Here is a 19,802-nt window from a genome sequence, read left to right as displayed (position 1 = left end):
GACCCCTCTAAGCAGTTCATCTTAGAGGTGGATGCATCTGACTCTGGAGTGGGGGCCGTTTTATCCCAACAATCTGATTCTGACCATAAAACTCACCCATGCGCCTTCTTCTCTCGCAGGCTTTCTCCAGCAGAACAAAACTATGACGTCGGTGATAGAGCAATCTACTACTACTAGCAATCAAGCTGGCCCTGGAGGAATGGCGGCATTGGCTAGAGGGCGCTGAACATCCCGTGTTGGTTTGGACTGACCATAAAAACCTGTCCTACATTCAATCAGTCAAGAGGTCTAATCCACGTCAGTCCTGCTGGTCCCTGTTCTTTTCCCGGTTTAACCTGATTATATCCTACAGACCCGGATCCAAAAACATCAAGCCTGACTCTCTTTCTCGTTTGTACTCGTCTGAAAAACCTGAAACGCCTGAACCTGTTCTTCCTGACAGTTGCACTGTGGGAGCCGTTTCCTGGGAATTCACCGACCTGATTAACCTTGCTTTAGCTTCTGAACCTGACCCAGGAAATGGACCACCTAACCGTACGTACGTACCTACTTCAGTGAGATCTCGGCTTATACATTGGATGCGCTCTGCAAAATTTTCAGCCCATCCAGGAATCAGCAGAACCATAGCTCTCATCACCCGGCGTTTCTGGTGGCCGTCCCTTCATAAGGACGTGAAGGAGTACGTGCTGGCCTGTCCCATCTGTGCCAGAAACAAGGCGTCTCATCCGCCTCCTTCTGGTCTGCTTCATCCTCTGCCTGTTCCGTCACGTCCCTGGTCCCACATAGAGGTGGATTTCGTAACCGGCCTACCTGTCTCTAAGGGTATGACTACTATTCTTACTATCATCGATCGCTTTTCGAAAACCTGCCATCTTGTTCCCCTCAGGAAGCTCCCCACAGCCTTCCAAACAGCTCAACAACCAATCAAACACGTCTTCTGTCTCCATGGCATACCTCAAGAGATGCTGTCAGATAGAGGGCCCCAGTTCACAGCTCAGGTCTGGAGAAGTTTCTGCTCTGCATTAAACTCCAAACTATCTCTTTCCTCAGGTTATCACCCGCAATCCAATGGCCAGACCGAGAGAATTAATCAGGAATTAGAATCCACCCTCCGTTGCCTGACTTCCACCAACCCGACCGACTGAAGCCAGTTTCTACCATGGATTGAGTATGCACACAACTCCCAGAAATCATCCGCAACCGGTCTGTCTCCCTTTCAAATGTCACTAGGTTACCAGCCACCACTCTTCCCGGCCGATGAAAGGGAGATCTCTGTCCAGTCTGTCCAGCATCACATCCGCCGTTGCCACAAGGTGTGGAACGAGACCATCACTGCCCTGAACCGGACCTCAGCTCAAAATAAAAGATTCGCCGACAGAAAACGACGTCCAGCACCCATCTATTCACCTGGACAACAGGTCTGGCTTTCAACTCGCGACATACCTCTCAAATCCATGTCCCGCAAACTTTCTCCCAGGTTCATCGGCCCATACAAGGTCGCCTCAGTCATCAACCCGTCAGCCGTCCGTCTGCACCTGCCACCATCCCTCCGGATTCACCCTACATTCCATGTGTCTCAGATTAAGCCTGTTCTGACCAGCCCTTTGTGCCCTCCATCCGACTCCCCTCCACCCGCCCGGGACATTGATGGTCATCCTGCCTTCACCGTTCGGCGGATCGTGGACTCCCGTCGCCGGGGCCGCGGGTGGAAGTACCTGGTCGATTGGGAGGGCTAAGGTCCTGAGGACCGCACTTGGGTCCCTGGATCCTTCATCCTGGATCCATCTCTGATTGAAGACTACCGTGAGTCTCTGCCTTCCACATCCTCTGGACCGCCAGGAGGCGGTCGTTGAGGGGGGGTACTGTTGGGATCTGGAGATCTGTCCACCTTTCTCCAGCAGAGGGCGCCCTAGGTCTCCTGGAGCTGAAGCTGACTACCACACCTGCGGCTGATTTGCTCATCAGGGAGACCAGCATATAAGCAGCGGCAGGACTACTCTTCAGCGCCAGAGTGTTAAGCCAGTTACGGAAGAACCTGACTGAAACCTGGAGCTCTGGAAGAGCAACTCAACTGAAAACCTGCCTGCCTGCTCTCAGTAACAAACCTGAAGATCAAACTGTCTGAATCTGCCAACCATCCTTCAAGAAGGAAACTTGGAGAAGCTCTGTACACTAACAAGCCTGAAGTTAAGTCCTGTCGCTGCCAAGCCCTCTGCGGCCGATCAGTCTCTAGACCCTCCTGGTTCCCTCCCTCTGCCGCTCAGCCTGAATCTCTGAACAGGTACAGATCTGCACATCCTCTAAGCTACAAGATCATTAGCTTCCTGGCTAACCTAACTGTCCCTCTCTGCAGAGAACCCTGTGTGACCAGTCCCAGATCTGATTCCAGTATCTGTCAACTAACCTTGTGCTTATCTTTAATAAACTGTTAAACTTTTGACTCCGTGGTGTTCTGCATGTGGGTTAGAAACCTAAACCCCAACATGACAGAAACCAGTAAATCTGCCATACTCCATCAAAGTTTTGTATGATATGGGAGAAATTCCTGAAGTTTTGCCAAATATCTTAACATGTCGTCTTTAAAAAAGACTAACCTATGTTCCTCATAGTTTATCTCAATGCCATGTATTTTTGTATTTTGCCTAATCCATTGTGCTAGAGATTCAATGAATATTGCAAATAATAATGGGGACATGGAGCATCCCTGTCTACAATTTTTATTTAAACTTTTAGCCCTCTATTGATCCTAATCTTAACAGCAGGTTTATTGTACAATTCCTGAATTACCTGGGAGAATTTGTTAGAAAAGTTGAATTGCAACAAGGTTCTAAACAAAAATTACCAATCGACGGTGTCAAATGCTTTTTGTGCGTCTAAACCCATTGTTGGGTTTAAATCCAGAGAAATGTGAGTTTAAGAGTTTAAAGAGGACGAAATGATCAAACACAGACAGGGATTTTCAACATCAGCCTGTCGTGGATGTCCTCCGAACGACATAATAATGGGTACTAAGTCTTGCAAAAATTCTAAGTTCTTGGAAAAGCAGTTGAAAAATCACCAACAGTAGTCAAAAAGAAGCAGAGGCAGCTGGGTCATGGTCCAGTATGGGTTATTGCAGTTATACAAGTCCACCACACATGAGATGTTCACCGGTCAACATCTGAATGTTACAAAGAAATGGGTCTGCTTATATACTCTCTGGGTTTTGGGGGCTCCTCCCTGAGCCCCTCCTACTTTTACGTAATTTCAGGTAGTTTTTCCACGGATATCTTTATTATCTATTTACCTACTGATGGAAAACAGCCCAGAGTACATATTTTTTTTAAATGGCTACACGTCCTTGACCATTCCGGACCTTTGGATCCTGGTGATATACATTTTGTTTACATTGACACGTCAGTATAGCTTGACCTTTGGTTTCTCCACTGCCACGTTTTGTTTGCATTAACCCTCTTAATCTTATCTTGACCTCTGGACTGCCACACACACATTATTTACTTAGATATATGTTAAAGCACACCATTTAACCATTGTGACAAGAATATATTCATTGTGAGACATTAATCCACTATATTCTATTCATTGTGATATATTAATCCACTACACTCCACTGTAAAGGGGAGAGGAACTGCTGGCTTACAACCAGCACCTTTTCTCACTGTTCCCTTCACAGCAGAGCCTTTTATTAACAGTTTACAATATGATAGGGCGGGTCTTAAACAGAAGACCCTGTAATGATTATCTGGCAGGATGCAGGTCATAAGACAGTGTGACTCTGTTTTATGACCTACTGGCCGGAGGCAGTTAAAAAAGGAAATGACCCTGAAATGACCATCTGGTTGGATGCAAGTCACAAAACAGTGTGACTCTGCTTCATGACCTACTTTTTGCAGGTCATAGAAGTTTATGACCCTGTAAATGCCTTCTGGCTGAAGGCAAGTCTAGAATGACCCTCCTGATTGAATTACAGGACAGAATGTAGCATCTTATTTCTTTAATGTTTCATATGCACACACATTAATTTTATAATTGTCATTCAATAACCCTAACACCCATTATAATTGCTTGTTCGTCATTCCTTCTAGTATGATTAATCACATTTAATAGTTGTCTAATATTGTCTCTCATTAGTCTTTCCTTTATAAACCCTGTTTGCTTTAAGTTTATTATGTATGGGAGGATGTGTAATCTGGTAACCAATATTGAAGTGAAATGTTTATAATCCTGGTTCAGTAGACAGTTTTTTTTACCTTCCTTTGGGATAGCTGTAATCAATGTCTCCTTCCAAGAGGGGGGTGTCTGAGCCCCATTAAGGATCCAGTTAAATGCTTTCAGAAGAAGAGGGGAAAATTCTTTTAGGTAGATTTTGTACCATTCAGCACTGAAACCATCAGCTCCTGGTGCTATGTTAAGTTTTTATTTATTAACCCTATAATGCCAAAGGTATCGTATTTGATACATACGGTTTCTGAAATGTTTTGCATCTGACACCTTTTGCATAATTTAATGGTAAAAACTTTGCTTAAAATCCTATTGTACACAATAAGATATACCTGATAACAGCCAGTAGAAAACTACACAAAAAATTATCTTGACTTATCGCATAGTAATAAATTATTAATATCAAAAATGTATTTCTGTTTTTTCTTTTTTTATTTGGTTAACAGGGCAAAGGAATTTAAACAAAAAAAAAAGTAATTTTCTATTTTGTTTTTTTCTTGGATCAGGCTTTAAAGGGTTAAGAGCTTTTTGTAGTTCCTGGGATGACATATTTTTGGTCAGGGATTTATTATCAGTGGATTATTTAATAATATATTAGCTTAATCCAGTCCTTCTTGTTCTTTTAAAGTATAAAGTATTCTGTAGTATTTTTGATGCACTCTCTTATCACTTTAAAATCTTTTTAGTTGTTGGATTGCTCACTTTGTAAATAGTCCTTTCCTCCTGTTGCTTTTTTAACCTGTAGGCAAGAGTTTTGCCGACATTTTATTTATTTTTATTTTTTCAAGTAGTCATTTACAAATACTCTGTTTGAATTTTTCTTTTCTTGTTGAGCTAGTTTATTTCTGTCATGATGGGTTAAAAATGCAAGCCCATATGCAGAACACAATGGAGGCTGGGTAAAGGTTTAACAGAGTTTATTTGCACAAAAACACAAAATCATGAACTGGATCTGGAAGTGGTTCGGGCTGGTTCACGGAAGTCTTGACTGGGACCAGAGACTGTTGGTTAGCAGAGTTCATGGGGAGCTAAAGCGTCTAGCTTTAGACTTAACATGGCGGACCTTGATCTGAGCTTCCAGCTCTTCACAGAGAACAGCAGGGGATAAATTCCACATAGGAATCTTCAGGTAAATTCCACATAGAAATCTTCAGGTTGGCTCACCAGGGCTGATTGGCAGGTTAAGCTCACCCAGAGCTTCAGGCTAGAGACAGGTTTCCTGTGAGGCAGCTCACCCAGAGCTTCAGGCTAGAGACAGGCTTCCTGTGAGGCAGCTCACCCAGAGCTTCAGGCTAGAGACAGGTTTCCTGTGAGGCAGCTCACCCAGAGCTTCAGGCTAGAGACAGGTTTCCTGTGAGGCAGCTCACCCAGAGCTTCAGGCTAGAGACAGGTTTCCTGTGAGGCAGCTCACCCAGAGCTTCAGGCTAGAGACAGGTTTCCTGTGAGGCAGCTCACCCAGAGCTTCAGGCTAGAGACAGGTTTCCTGTGAGGCAGCTCACCCAGAGCTTCAGGCTAGAGACAGGTTTCCTGTGAGGCACAGACAAAGGAGAGTTAGAATCAGATCTCTCACTAGAGACAACTAAGATTCTTTACGATACAGAGGCTCAGGTTGCTAACCAAACTAAGATCAACACTGCGGCGTAGAAGCAAGGTCTGGCAGGTGTTTATAAAGGGAAGGTCTCCTGATGAGTAGATGCGTCTCAGGTGTGCTGGAAGACTCCAGCCCTAGGAGACCCACGGCGCACTCTGCTGGAGACAGAAGGTAATCTCCAGATCCCAACAGTAACTCCAGTCCTAAAAGAAAACAACAAAGAGCAGAAGAGGATCCTCGGCGCCCTCTGGTTGGCAAGCCTGAGGATCCCAACAATTTCCAGATTAAATAACTTTTCTTGCCGAGTTTTTTTCTAAAAAAAAAAGGGGATGATTTCGATGTTATTTTGCCTCTTAAGACTACTTTACAAGCATCCCATAACATTATAGTTGAAACTTCTCCATTGTCAGTGTCCTGCAAATATGCATGTATTTCTTGTGTTAATTTTTCTTTAACTTTACCGTTATGTGAGCATGTGCTAAGTCTCCATCTATTTTATTTAAAGAGGGCAATGATCTGAGAGATCCATCAGTCTAATCTCACTAATCGCTTGACCTATGTCCTAGCATTCTGCTTCCCTACCTAAATTTAAAAAGCCTCTCCTTCAGCAGCCAGCTTAGTTAGGGTTAGTATAGTTCATTGATTGATTTTGGTTGTACTAAATGCTGATGCTACTTATCACCTGATGCAGCCTATTAATAAAGAAAAATCTAGTTTGATGAGTAGAGGTTGGATTTTTGAGTCCCATTTTATAATGAGTTTTTCAGTGATATAAAAAGTGTGGGTCTAGAGCTACAGAATGAGAAGTGAAGGTCTTATCAGGATTCCTTTGGCCAAGGTTTAATAAAACAACATCCTTGTAACTTTTTATTTGCTAAAACTTTATTGACCAACTTCCAAGTGCGGTTGTATGAGAACAGAAGGCTGTCGTGAACCTGCGGATAGTTTATCAGGAAGGGTTATATCCTTGCTGCTATTATACCTGACCATCGATGGAAAAGTATTCTGTTTGGCCAGCCATATGGATTTCACAGGGTCCCCATCTGATGTAATACCCAATAGGTTCAGAGATCCAAGAACCCAGGTTGGTAAGCTGTGCTACAGGCCCATAGAAGTGGGGGAACAGAGAACAGGAGTGAAAACAACAATACTTATATATTTTTTAAACTATAGAATTAAATCTTGTTTGTCCAATTATTCGTCTTTTTGTTAAGGTTACCTTGTTGTCGCTTTGTCCTTCAGTGTGTGCACACGCTCTTTTCTCTGCTCCGTGCTTGCTTGCACTTTCTGGTCCTTTTATCTTCTTTTTATCTCTTAGCCAAAACTACAGAAAGTTGGATTTAGTTATTTGATTTATTTTCTTTTATTTCTTTTTAAATATTTTTTAATTTTTTATTTTTCCCTGAAGTGGATATGGAGAAGAACCACCCGATTCAAAGGATGCCTACCTTCAGCACAGACGACTTTGACAAGCTTCTACAGAAAATAGCTGTCATGGAGCTGAAAATCCACCAACTTGAAGTAAACTATGATGTAAACGCCGCGTATGGTAATGAAACAACGCTGCCTGTGATTCTGAATGGGGACCACCAGCCCAGCAACTCAGCGAACAAACAATTCCGAGAGGAAAATGAGAATCCCTGGACCACTCTGGGTGCTAGACCAAAGGATCAACGAACCCCCCACCTAGACACAGGAAACTGGCCGAGACCACAGAGAGATATCCCAAGAAAAGTGAAACAAAAACGGGATGTTCTCACAACAAATGATAGGAGTAAACCTGCTGGAAATGTTGGAATTCCGTTACAAAACAGATTTGCTCCACTCCAAGATGAGACCCAGAAGGATCACAAGGACAATCAAAGCTATGTCAACAATCTTCACTCTAAGCTAGAAAAAACAGGCCACAGGGCCAAGGACACTGATATTATGCAGTGGATCTATACATGGGATTAAACATTTCTGTAACAAGAAAAACACAGAGGTGTTGATTTATACCCCTTTGAACTATGGCCTGGTGTCTAATGTATCAGACATCTTTCCAGAGATCATGAAAAAACGCCCGACCTTGGAAAAACTCATCATTCAAGCTGAAGCCTTGGGCGACGCAGCCCTGAGAAAACCAGAAATACTGAAAGAGGATTACATTTGTCTGCTGAATTTAGTTGATGGTCTTAATGTCAAGGTGTTTCTCAGCGGCCCTCACGTGCCCATTAATTGTGGAGATGAAATGTTTTCCAGAGTTCTGATGTTAAACAAATGGCTGGATGCAACATGCAAACAAACAACTGTAACATTCATAGACAACTTTAACATGTTTTGGGATAGGAGACATCTGTTCAACAGAGATGGTTTCTCTTTAAACAGGTCAGGAGCGAAACGGCTGATATCAAACATTTTCTATTCTGTGAACCATGCACTATCAGCTTTGTTCCAAAACAAAGCTCAACCAGTGCCTAAACAAACGATAAGCCCAGTACAGCCCGAACAAGCCAAGATAAAGATGTCCAGAAAGATGACACAGAAAGAGCCTACGTCAGAACTACAGGAGGATTCATCCCAGATCTCAGCAGGACAAAAAGAGGACTCCCCTTTAAATTCCAAAGAGAACCAAAAAACCCCATCCCCACAGACACCAGTCCAGACTGCACCCAATTCCCCCTCTCCCCCACAAAGCCCAGATGTTCCTTTTCTGGAATTTTCTCATAACATGAACAAAGTTTTCAAGATTGGCCTACAGTTGACATCCTCTCCACATAGCCATTCCGAAAGCCGCAGCTATGTGAAAAAACCAGCATCTTCTAAAAGCAGCAGAGCCCCAGATCCTCCTCTAAATATCACGGAACGTCAGGACCTTCAGATAACTTCTCCGTGATACACACAGGGCCCCGGCAACAAGCTTATCAGACATAACAGTTTCCAGCATCAGCTTGGGCCTTACACCGGAGCTTATGGAATATCTGTGATAATACGTGGCAGAAATAAGAAAAACAAAATGGGAACAAACAGGAACAGACACTTAAGAGTCATAAACTGTCAGATGCAGCCTGCTACAGAGACAACATCAACCACAAATTCATATAAACTGGCTTTATTAAACATTAGATCTCTGTCAGGAAAATCCTTTTTAATTAATGACTTTATTATTGACAATAATGTTCATGTTATGTTTTTAACAGAAACATGGTTACATGGACTTAATGAAGCACATATTCTGTTGGAGTGGTCTCCTCCAAACTACAATTTTCTTTGCGAGAACAGACAGCAAAGGAAAGGTGGAGGAGTGGCAACATTGTTTAATGACTCACTGAATTGTAAAAAGGTGTTTTTGGTAAAATTTGACTCTTTTGAACATTTGGCTCTGCAGGTAAAGAGCCCGGTACGAACTATGTTTCTAAATGTTTACAGGCCTCCTAAGTCCACGTCAAACTTTTTAAAGGATTTTAGTGACCTCCTGTCTGTGATATGCGTTGATTATGACTGTTTAATTATTGTGGGAGACTTTAACTTTCACGTTGACAACCCTGAAGATAGAAGTGCAAAAGAACTATGTGACACACTTAGAAACTTTGGTTTAACTCAACATGTTAAACAACCAACACACAAACAGGGACATATTTTAGACTTGATCATCACTAAAGGTCTGAAGATTTCTAAAGTCAGTGTTACTGATGTTGCCCTATCCGATCACTTTTCTGTTACTTTTGAGGGCATCATTTCCAGTGACTCATTTAGCCACAGGGACATCATAAGAAAATGCACCTTTAAGGAAAATGCCACAGAAACTTTTATTCAAGCTTACTCTGCTACTTCAACCTTGGGGTGCAACTCAGTAGATGAGCTAGTAGATAACTTTCAGTCTAAAATCTCAGACATCATTAGCTGCATTGCTCCAATTAAAGTGAAAGTATTTTCCGGAAAGAAAAAATCTCCTTGGAGAAGTGCTCCAGCAGTTAGAAGTGAAAAAAGGGAGTGTCGAAAAGCTGAACGCAGGTGGAGAAAGACAAAAACTCCTGGTCCACTATGACATCTATAAAGAGAGACTTTACAGATATAGCTTACAACTGAAAAATGCAAGAGAATCTTTCTTCTCTGAAATCATTAACAAGAACATTAATAATACTCGTGCGTTATTTGCCACAGTCGACAAGCTAACAAATCCTCCTGTGTCCGTGGCTCCTGAACTCCACTCCACCAGGGCCTGCAATGAATTTGCTAATTTCTTTACTGAGGAAATCCTAAAGATCAGAGGCTCAGTTTATACTTCCATATCAAGTTCAGTACCAAAGTTGTCTCCAACTGGAATTGATCTTGACCAAATGTCCCAATTCAGCCAAATAAACTATAAAAGCTAAGAGGAAATCATTCAGCAGCTAAGTTCCTCCTCCTGCTGCCTTGATGTTCTACCCACAGCTTTCTTTAAGAAAGTTTTGCCTGTCATAGCGTCTGATTTGACTCAGATAATAAACACGTCCCTTCTGTCAGGTGTTTTCCCGCAGTCCCTAAAAACAGCAAATATCAAACCACTGCTGAAAAAGAACAGTTTAGACAAACTGCTACTCCAGAACTACAGGCCCATATCAAACCTCCCCTTTATCAGTAAGATTATTGAAAAAGCAGTGTTTCAACAGTTAAACAGTTTCTTAGATATGACCAGCCACTTTGACATGTTCCAGTCAGGTTTCCGTGCTCACACAGTACAGAGACCGCCCTTATCAAGGTGTTTAATGACATCCGTATAAATACAGACTGCGGAAGAACCACAGTGCTGGTACTATTGGACCTCAGTGCAGCATTCGATACTGTAGATCACTCCATCCTGTTAAAGCGCCTGGAAAACTGGGTCGGCCTCTCTGGTACAGCTCTCAACTGGTTTAAATCCTACCTAAAGGACAGGGACTTTTTTGTGTCAGTAGGCAACTTTACATCAGAGATGACAAAAATCACATGTGGGGTTCCCCAAGGGTCCATCCTGGGTCCCCTCCTATTCAATATCTACATGCTCCCTCTGGCTCAGTTAATAAAAAACAACAACATCAGCTACCATAACTATGCAGACAACACAGCTTTACATCACCATGTCACCAGGTGACTATGAACCAATTCAAGCACTGAGAAAATGCTTAGAAGAAATCAATGCCTGGATGTGCCATAATTTTCTTCAACTGAATGAAAACAAAACTGAAGTAATAATGTTTGGACCAATAGAGGAGAGATCTAAAGTTAGCACACAGCTTCAGTCGCTTCAGCTAGTAACCACTGATCAGGCCCGAAATCTAGGTGTAGTACTGGATTCAGACTTGAACCTCCAAAAGCATTTAAAGACAATTAGAAGGTCGGCTTTCTATCACCTGAAAACCATTTCCAGGATTAAAGGACTAATGTCTCAGCATGATCTGGAAAAACTAATCCATGCGTTTATTTTTAGTCGAATTGATTACTGCAACGGTGTTTTCGTAGGTCTGCCTAAAAAGTGGATCAGACAGCTGCAGCTGATCCAGAACGCTGCTGCCCGTGTCCTCACTAAGACTAAGAAAGTAGAGCACATCACCCCAGTTCTAAAGTCCTTACACTCACTGCATGAAAAGTGAGATTTTCCTCCCCGTAAACCCCCATAAACTCCCGCAGATCTGCCTGATTTTCGTCAGTTTCCGACAATTTGCAACCCGTGCTTGTCCGCGTTTGTCGTGCCACAAATTGTCGGAGACGGACTCTGACGTATGTGGAGAGCGATCAGCTGTACTAATGGCCCTAATTAGCATATGAATGCAGCAAACCCGCGCGGCTGGCCAGGTCTGGCTTGAATAACCTACTCAGTATTGGCTGAAACCACTATTCTCAAACAAATGAAATCGCTCGTGATTGGCAGCAAAACCACACGTGGCCACGCCAGGCTTTAATTTTCTTACTGAGTATTGGACGGAACCACTTCTTTTTAAACAAGTAAAGTCGCTCGTGATTGGTTGGCATATATATATATTTACATATATATTTACATATATATATTTATTCATTCATATATATATATATATATTTATTCATTCATATTTATATATATTTATTCATTCATATATATATATATTTATTCATTCATATATTTATTCATTCATATGGTGTGTATTTATGTTATCCTACACTACTACACAATTATTATGCTACCATCAAGGACATGAATGAATTTATACAGGAAATTAACATTTGCCAGGAAGCTGTTTATGCAAAGAAAGAGCTTTATTAAAACACACACAACTAAATACAACGCGTATCCAAACACATGCGTTTCTAAAAATTAAAAGTCCGTGAACGGTCCGTTTGCTTCCTCGGGGTTGGAGGTAACTGGCAGCATTCACTCCGAGGCAGGTCCGATGTGCAGACGCCTACTGTGCGCGGCCCTGTACTTCGGCATCGCTTCTAACCGGGACTGCAGCTTAACACAGAGTTCAGTGAGATCCGGCTTATGAAATGGCGGCGACCGTACAATCCATCCAGAGGCACCGCCGACGACGGCGGACTTCCAGAGTTCCACTTCCTCATCTGCTAGCACACTCTGCCTCGCTTTCAGCAGCTGAAAAAAAAAAAACAATGAATCAGCGTACTGCGTATGGACACAACACATCTATTAATGCACCTGAAATATAGTCACCAAATAAAGTCTTACCCTCTTTCTTCTGGCCCGACTCCGAGCAGATTGCCTCCGCACACAGCGTGTTGGCTGGCTGCGTATATCTGAAGCTCCTGCGTACCGTCTGAAAATACGTCTTACAGGCAGCTGGAAAACAATTAAATGAGAGTGGTATAAATAAAAAATCAAACGCAAGTCACAGTAACAAGGAAGGAGAAAACATTAAAACAAGTCACTTACACACAATGTCGTCTTTATCAACATCGTGCAAATCTGGACTTGCTGATATGGCTCCGAGCAAATAGGAGGTCACCGCCTCATTGTGAGGGAGTCCAGAGTTGAACGCATTTCAGGAAAAAACTTGCACTGTCTTTGTTTCCATTTTTTATAGGTTAAGGTCTTGGAAGTTTTTTGTTTTTTGCTTTAAATGATGACTCAAAGTTAGCAATGCAATGCATGTGAAGACTTTGTCAATATTAGGGGAACAAATACTTTGTCGTTCATCACTGTTGGGTTCAAAAAATGTGAGTTTATAGAGGACGAAATGATCAGACACAGGCAGGGATTTGCAACAACAGCCTCTGCAGAAGGGAGAAGAACTGCTACCTCACAACCAGCACCTTTTCTCCTGCTCCCTTCACAGTAGAGCCTTTTATTAACAGATCACAACAGGATGGGGTGGGTCTTAAGACAGAATGACGCTGTAATGACCAATCAGCTGGAGGAAGGTCATAAGACTGAATGACCCTGTAATGACCTTCTGGCTGGAGGCGGGTCTTCAATGTTTCATATGTACACACACTAACTGTCTTCAATAAACCTAACAATCACTATAAATTTAATCTCTCACTTAAGGTAGAACCACCCTCGAGAAAACGCAGCTTTTGTTCTTAAAATGATGCCAAACAACCAGGAAACGACCCTTAGAGAATAAACAACACAACTGTCTCTTCTGTTTATCTGTATTGCAAAATTATTCATTTTACAATATAGATAAACAGGGGTTACACTATTACAGAAGAAACAGAAGGCTTTATTATCACAGTATTTCTGTTTGAAACAAACCAAGTGATTTTAATACAACGCTGACAAAATAAGAACATGTTTCTATTAAAAGCAGACAGCTGTCAGTCAATGTTAAGATCATGTGAGGGCCTTTAAATTACAAATGCTTCCAACTGATGTATATAAAGTCTTTTTTCCCACAAATAATGAGCAAATTGTAGGAATTTGTAAGCCTTTGACTTCCTTAAAAAATACTTGAAGAGGTACATTTTAACCCAAAAAACCCAACTTTTCCTAACTGCTGGCTCTCTACAATCAGTAACATTAACATTCTGGTTACACGGATCTGAGTAAAAAATAAATATCAAAAGTTTCAATTTATGCATGCCTTCTCATTTTACAGATATACCACAGATCATTCTAATTTGATAAATGTGTTATCTAATTTGATAAATGTCTTAGCATATATTTAAAAAATACAATATAATGCACTTTATTCTCTTTAGCTTTGTCATTAAATAACATGTACTGATATAGCTATACAACAAGAAGTAGTTTAGGAACTATTTATTTGTGTGATTTATGATGAATGTACTTCGCTTTATGCATATAAACAGTGAGAATTAAGAAGCTGCTCTGGTTAGTTACTACAGCTGTGGGGTATGTATACTTCTTTCTCCTTCAATATCATAGTAACTCTTGCAGGCAGGCAGGGTTCACCAGTTTCATCATCAAGGTTTTTATTTTTTTTCAGTAACACCCTTCCTTTGTCTATATTTTGCTTTGTTTAAGACAAATCATGTTGCTTTCCCTCAACACCCTGACTTTAAACATGACTGGGTGGGTTCCCTCCACATTTCAGCCTCAGTGTTAATCCTATTTTGATAAAAACATAAGTTATCATTTTCCTTATACATTAAATAATTAATGTATAAGAAAAACAGTGTATACATTCTTATTTCATTGCATAAGTGATTGATACATTATTTCTCATTTTCCTTGACAAACTTATTTCTTAAGTCTATGAATCATTTTGGCCAAAATTTACACTTATTAATCCTATTTAGCATCAAACATGGTCTGATCTCACCACATGGTAACTTGAAAAACCTTACAGTTTATCTTTTTTAAATATTGTTTATTTTATGTTTCTACTTTTTTATGATATTTATTTTTTGATGTAGACGGTCAGTCACCAAAAAGGTAGTGAGCCGGTGAGGCAATCAGTCAGTCAATCAGTGCGTCAAGTATAATCAGCAAGGAGCAAGGCAGGATTATCCAATGAGCATTATGGGCATGGGCCCAGGGTCATACGTGGTTTTAACCATATGTGGTTGCCCATAGCCAATAAGACACAGAATGTCACTGATAATTAACAGAAAAAAACAAAAATCAATGGATTTGTATGATCGGTCTGGCCCAATCTTGGTAACCATGGAAACCCGCCTGACCTCCAGCAATGTGAGGTGCTTATAAAAATCCAAAATGAAATAAAAATAAATGCATTCCCTATTAATTTATTTTTCAGTACAGACTATTTTATTTGATATGTCAATGGACATTTTTAAAAAGGAGCCATTCACCATTTATTCTGGATTTTAAGTCGGAAAACAAATAAATGATTGAGACACGAATTCAAAATGGTACAGGAAAAAAAAATGGTGGTCTAACCAATTTATAGTATATATTGGATTGTATTTTGTGTGCTACATAGATATTCTTGTGCGCTAAAAAAATATTTTAGCAATGTGCAAGTGTGCAGCTTAGAGGGACTATTGTTCTCAGGGGATTTATTTCGTAAAACGGAAGGAGATCTTGTACTCTTAATCCAGCCCTGGCAAGGAGAGCAGGACGACAGGAGATCATGTAAGTATGCATTTTTTCCTTATCCTTTAAGTTTTGTTTTTCAGTGTTTAGTCATGTTTCTCTTGCTCCCTTTCATCCCTTTAACATGAAAACTCACTTAAGCTTGTCTGCTTAATTGTTTCTTTCCTAGACAGAGCTAATTACGGATCTTGTTTATCTTTTTTTCAGTTCATGAGTGCACTGAATGCATGTGAGATTTGAGAGTGCCTTTGGTGTTTGGATGTTAATTGTCCAAGAACAGTGCCTGCCCTGAGCCAAAGTTCTGGTAGAGCTAAAAAAAAAAAAATAGTTGGTCATCAGCTTTCCAAAACAACCACTGGAGTCCAAAACTTCAGCTTACCCAGGGGAAGCTATAAAGGTCAGCTCCAGTTTCCTTCCCAAAGAAGTCTCTGCACTGAACACTCACCTATATCTGTCTGAACATTCAGTTCCCTGGCTGTGTATCAAATTAGGGTTATCTATTCCAAAGCAATAACTTCCTCAGGAAAACAGAACTGGTCATGACAACAGACTAGTTTCCTCTGTAAAGTAGTGCCTTTTTGATACTTTTAGGGGTTTGCATTAAAAAGCAACGTGACAAACATTTTTTATTCGAACAGCATATTATGGGATGGCATAGTTCTCCTTTACATTTCCAGTTGCACTATATTAATTTTAATTCCTATAAAAATTTATTTGTTAATTTTTCTTGATGAAAGGTAAACTTGGTTATCTTGTGTTGATGACCAGGCTTTTTTTTTTCCTTTGTAGGAGTACCTTTATAGATTTTCCCTTGATGTCATATTTGGTAATGTTGTAAATATAGGAAATATATATTTGCATAAAAGTATATTTTCTATGCCGATGCGCAAACATTAGCATTCAGAACTGTCATTTATAGGTACAGTGAAGGATGTTCTTTTTCCAGGTGGATCATCAAAATAAGTGGTCCTCCTAATTGTCAATCATTCTGGGGATATGTTCACATAAGGCCATCCTACATGCTGATACCCATTGTTACATACCGGTAGAGAGTTTGACATTGTGGAAAAATTGCAAATCTTGGAACGGGTACAGGGTTGTAAATGATTTGTTTTTTTTGTTGAGTTTTTTTAAGTGGAGAGGGAGGGTCTTTTCAAGAAATTAGCAAAAATCCTCCACACTACCTTTAACCTTAATTTTCTTTATGGTATGTTGAAGATTTGCTTGTGACATTTTCAGCAGATGGGTGTTTTGTCCATTACCATGACCTTGCAAACATTAAAATGTGTCTGTCTGGTACGGCACTTGACTGGTTTCAATCCTGCTTGGAGAAACAGTACTTTTGTCAGTAGGGGAGAGGTGGCCTAGGGGTTAGGGCATTGTGCTTAGAATGCAAAGGTTCTGAGTTTAAGCCCCACTCCCAAGGTCGCCACTCTGGGTCCCTGAGGAAAGACCCTTAACCCAACACTGCTCCCCGGTAGAGACTGACATTTTTTCGGGAATCCCACGGGTCACGGGATTCCCGTGGGATGGGAGTCAGTATTAGTAACGATCACGGGATTGGGACGGTACAGGATTAAACATTAACGGGAGCAGACGGGAGCGGGAGCAAACCAATAGTAACTTCCGCTCTGAGTTTTTCACCCGCGCTCAAAAACAACAAGAATGGGAGTGGTGCAGTAGCGGTAGTCATTCTGAATGGGAGCGGGATGGGAGTGAGAGTAATTTCACCAGGAGTGGGACGGGACAGGATTTAGATTTCTACTCTGGCCCGGGATCGGGACACCATTTTTTTCTGTGGGAGTGGGACGGGACAGGAGTGAAAATCCACTCCTGTGTCAGTCTCTACTCCCCGGGCGCTGCACAATGGCAGCCCACTGCTCCCCAAGGGGATGGCTTAAATACAGAGGTAAATTTTTCTAGTCCGAGATTAATTATAAAATAAAAAAATAAGTTTTTTTTTTGTTTTTCTTTAGCCAAAGGAAGTGTGTTTAAAAGTTGACACAACCTGGCTCGAAATCTGGGTGTAGTGAAATACTCAGACTTTAACCTTCACAAACACTGAATTGTCTTGCTACTGAAATTTGCTAAATAAATAAAATTGCCTTTCCTTTAGAATCTACTGGTCTTTGTGCGGTTCTTATCCTAGGGTGTTTCATATAAAGTTCATGTCCCATTACTATACACAGCATCATTGTTAAACACTTTATTTATAAAGCACAGAGAAATGTAAAAAAGTTAAATCAAAAGGAAGTTTTCAAATTTTGTAACTTTTCCATTAGTCTCAGAGAAAACCAAAAGCACAAAAATGTTTCTTGGTAAAAAAGTAAAAAAAAAAGAAATGAACAAAGTAAATTTTACAAACCAGTAGGCCACTCGGGCATACACAATATAATTGGACAAAGTTTTCAGTTTTAACATTTACATCTTGTGAAAAGAGGAAAACAGATGAGGTCAGTGATTCTCAGTGATGTAAAATCTAAAACTGATAGTTTTACTCCCTGAATATACAGTACAAAGACATCTTAGCAGTCCACATACAGAAGTGAAATAGAAAACAGTTTATTCATCGGTCGATGTGAGAGTCTTCTCCTTGTATTTCTTCCGATACTCGTCAAAGAGGCCGGGATTCTTGGGGACACATAGAGGCCTATATTGCATGGCTTCACTTGAATACCATGTTCTCACTGTGAATTACATACACAATGACTGGAATTAGCACTAAAGACAGCAAACAAGTTTTACATTGTATTAAAAACAAAAAAAAAAAAAAAAAAAATGAATGACCCAATGTTTTACCTTTTAGCTTTTTTGCAGGTTCTTGATGGACCTTTTCTACTGGTTTCAAACTGTCTGGAAAAACAAGAATATTTAAAGTCATTTTTGGCAAAAACAAAAAAACGTACCTTTGGGGTAGAGCCAATACTGTACTGGTGGCGTTTTCCCCCATAATATGTTGTAAAACACCTAGTCATCGATTGATCTGCATTTATATGGGGCAACGTCAAACAGACACACACCCCCCCGATACCAAGTTTGGCACCACTTCCTCTAAAGCAGGGGCAAGAGCGCACTCAATTTAACTGAAAAGAGTCAGCTCATATAATCCAGGGCTGTCAGTGTATTATTCATTATGTACAACACTTAAAGTTAACTTTAATCAAATCTGGCAGTTTTACAATATGCACTGACAATTCCTTAATCTCTTGCAGCATTGAACACCATTCCTTTACTCTACTCACTCGACTTATGGCAAATTTTCAACTCCCTTCCCTGCCTGTCCTCTAGAAAACCCTCCATTATCTGCAAATGCTGCAAAAGATCAGCTTGCATCATCACATCATCTACTTCACATCTGTACATTAACTCCACTGGCTTCCCGTCTCATTCCTTATAAAGCAATCCTATACACATGGCTGGAATATTATAATCCTTTTAAATGGGACACAACTCAATGCCCTACTGCATTTTTCATCATATTTCGCAGATCACTGAACCTTTCCATGTTAAATCCCTTTTGCACCAATATTTTTAAACTGGTTTTCCTTTTCTCCTACACTGTTTACATTCTGATTACTCCTGCAATTTAAATGGTAATGTTCATTTCACGGTTTTTAAGCTGCTGGTTTCACTGTTGTAAGCTGTATGCAATATAAGCTGTGTATACAAATTGTCAATGTTTATCTAAATCCAAGTCATAAAAGGAGAACACAGAGGGGGACTACCCATCTGAAATACTGAAAACTACAAGGAAGTGATAAAAAAAACAATTTCCATTTAACATGTTCCAATTGATTTTCTTTCAAGCCATATGCTAGTTTGATAGTTTAAGTTTATATTGCAGATTACACTTTAATTGGAAAATCTGCCCTACTCGTACTTGCAAATGTCCCTACTATGCCAGATTTCATTGGTTGAGAACTGATTCTGTTGCATACCTTAAATATAACATACCTTTTTTGCTCTCATTTTCCAATTGAAGAAAATATATTGCAGTGACTGAGAACTTTAACACATGTTCTAAAGCAACCTAGGCTGGTAAAACAATAAATAGCTCCATTTTACATTAGTGTGACCATCTGACCAATTTTGATGTGTACAATATAACAGGGGCTGAAACAAGTAATCAGATTAATTGATTAATCGATTATTGAAATAATAGTCAACTTGTTTAGTAATCTATTGTCAACTGGAGTAAAGGGACTGTAAAATGTGCCTTTAGCTGACAAATGTAAAATGTGTGCAAAAATGGGTTCTTCTAAGAGTAAAAAAAAAAATTCATCTGTCAATATGCTCTATCCAGAACTCTTCAAGTTGCATATCTGAATAATCAATTAATTGAAAAAAAAAATTTGACGGATTAAGTGATTTGCAAAATAATAGTTGCAGCCCTAAATATAACACAGGGATGCTTGCTTTTAATATTCAATGGAATATTATATTTCAGAGATCCATCTCATAAAACCTGAAATCTTCAAAAGTTAGACTATGCTTAAGAAGAACAGGAAATTTGCCTGTCTCGGAAAAAATTGCTGT

General features: G+C 40.3%; 1 protein-coding gene across 1 annotated transcript in view; it reads right to left on the bottom strand.

Annotated features, from left to right (window-relative positions):
- Positions 1 to 17,457: 17,457 nt before the first annotated feature.
- The window catches only part of si:ch211-106e7.2, a 28,438-nt gene continuing 26,093 nt past the window's right edge, over positions 17,458 to 19,802 (bottom strand). Inside the window, exons 3-4 of the mRNA XM_038305502.1 lie at positions 18,066 to 18,119; positions 17,458 to 17,953 (exon numbers count right to left, since the gene is read on the bottom strand). Of these exons, the coding sequence (XP_038161430.1) occupies positions 17,829 to 17,953; positions 18,066 to 18,119 (179 nt within the window). The 3' untranslated portion in view covers positions 17,458 to 17,828. The remainder of the gene's footprint in view (positions 17,954 to 18,065; positions 18,120 to 19,802) is intronic.

The sequence above is a fragment of the Cyprinodon tularosa genome, unplaced genomic scaffold (genome assembly GCF_016077235.1).
Source record: "Cyprinodon tularosa strain WSP-4 unplaced genomic scaffold, ASM1607723v1 ctg56, whole genome shotgun sequence".
NCBI classification, from domain to species: Eukaryota; Metazoa; Chordata; class Actinopteri; order Cyprinodontiformes; family Cyprinodontidae; genus Cyprinodon; species Cyprinodon tularosa.
This window is presented reverse-complemented; position numbering and strand designations above follow the sequence as displayed.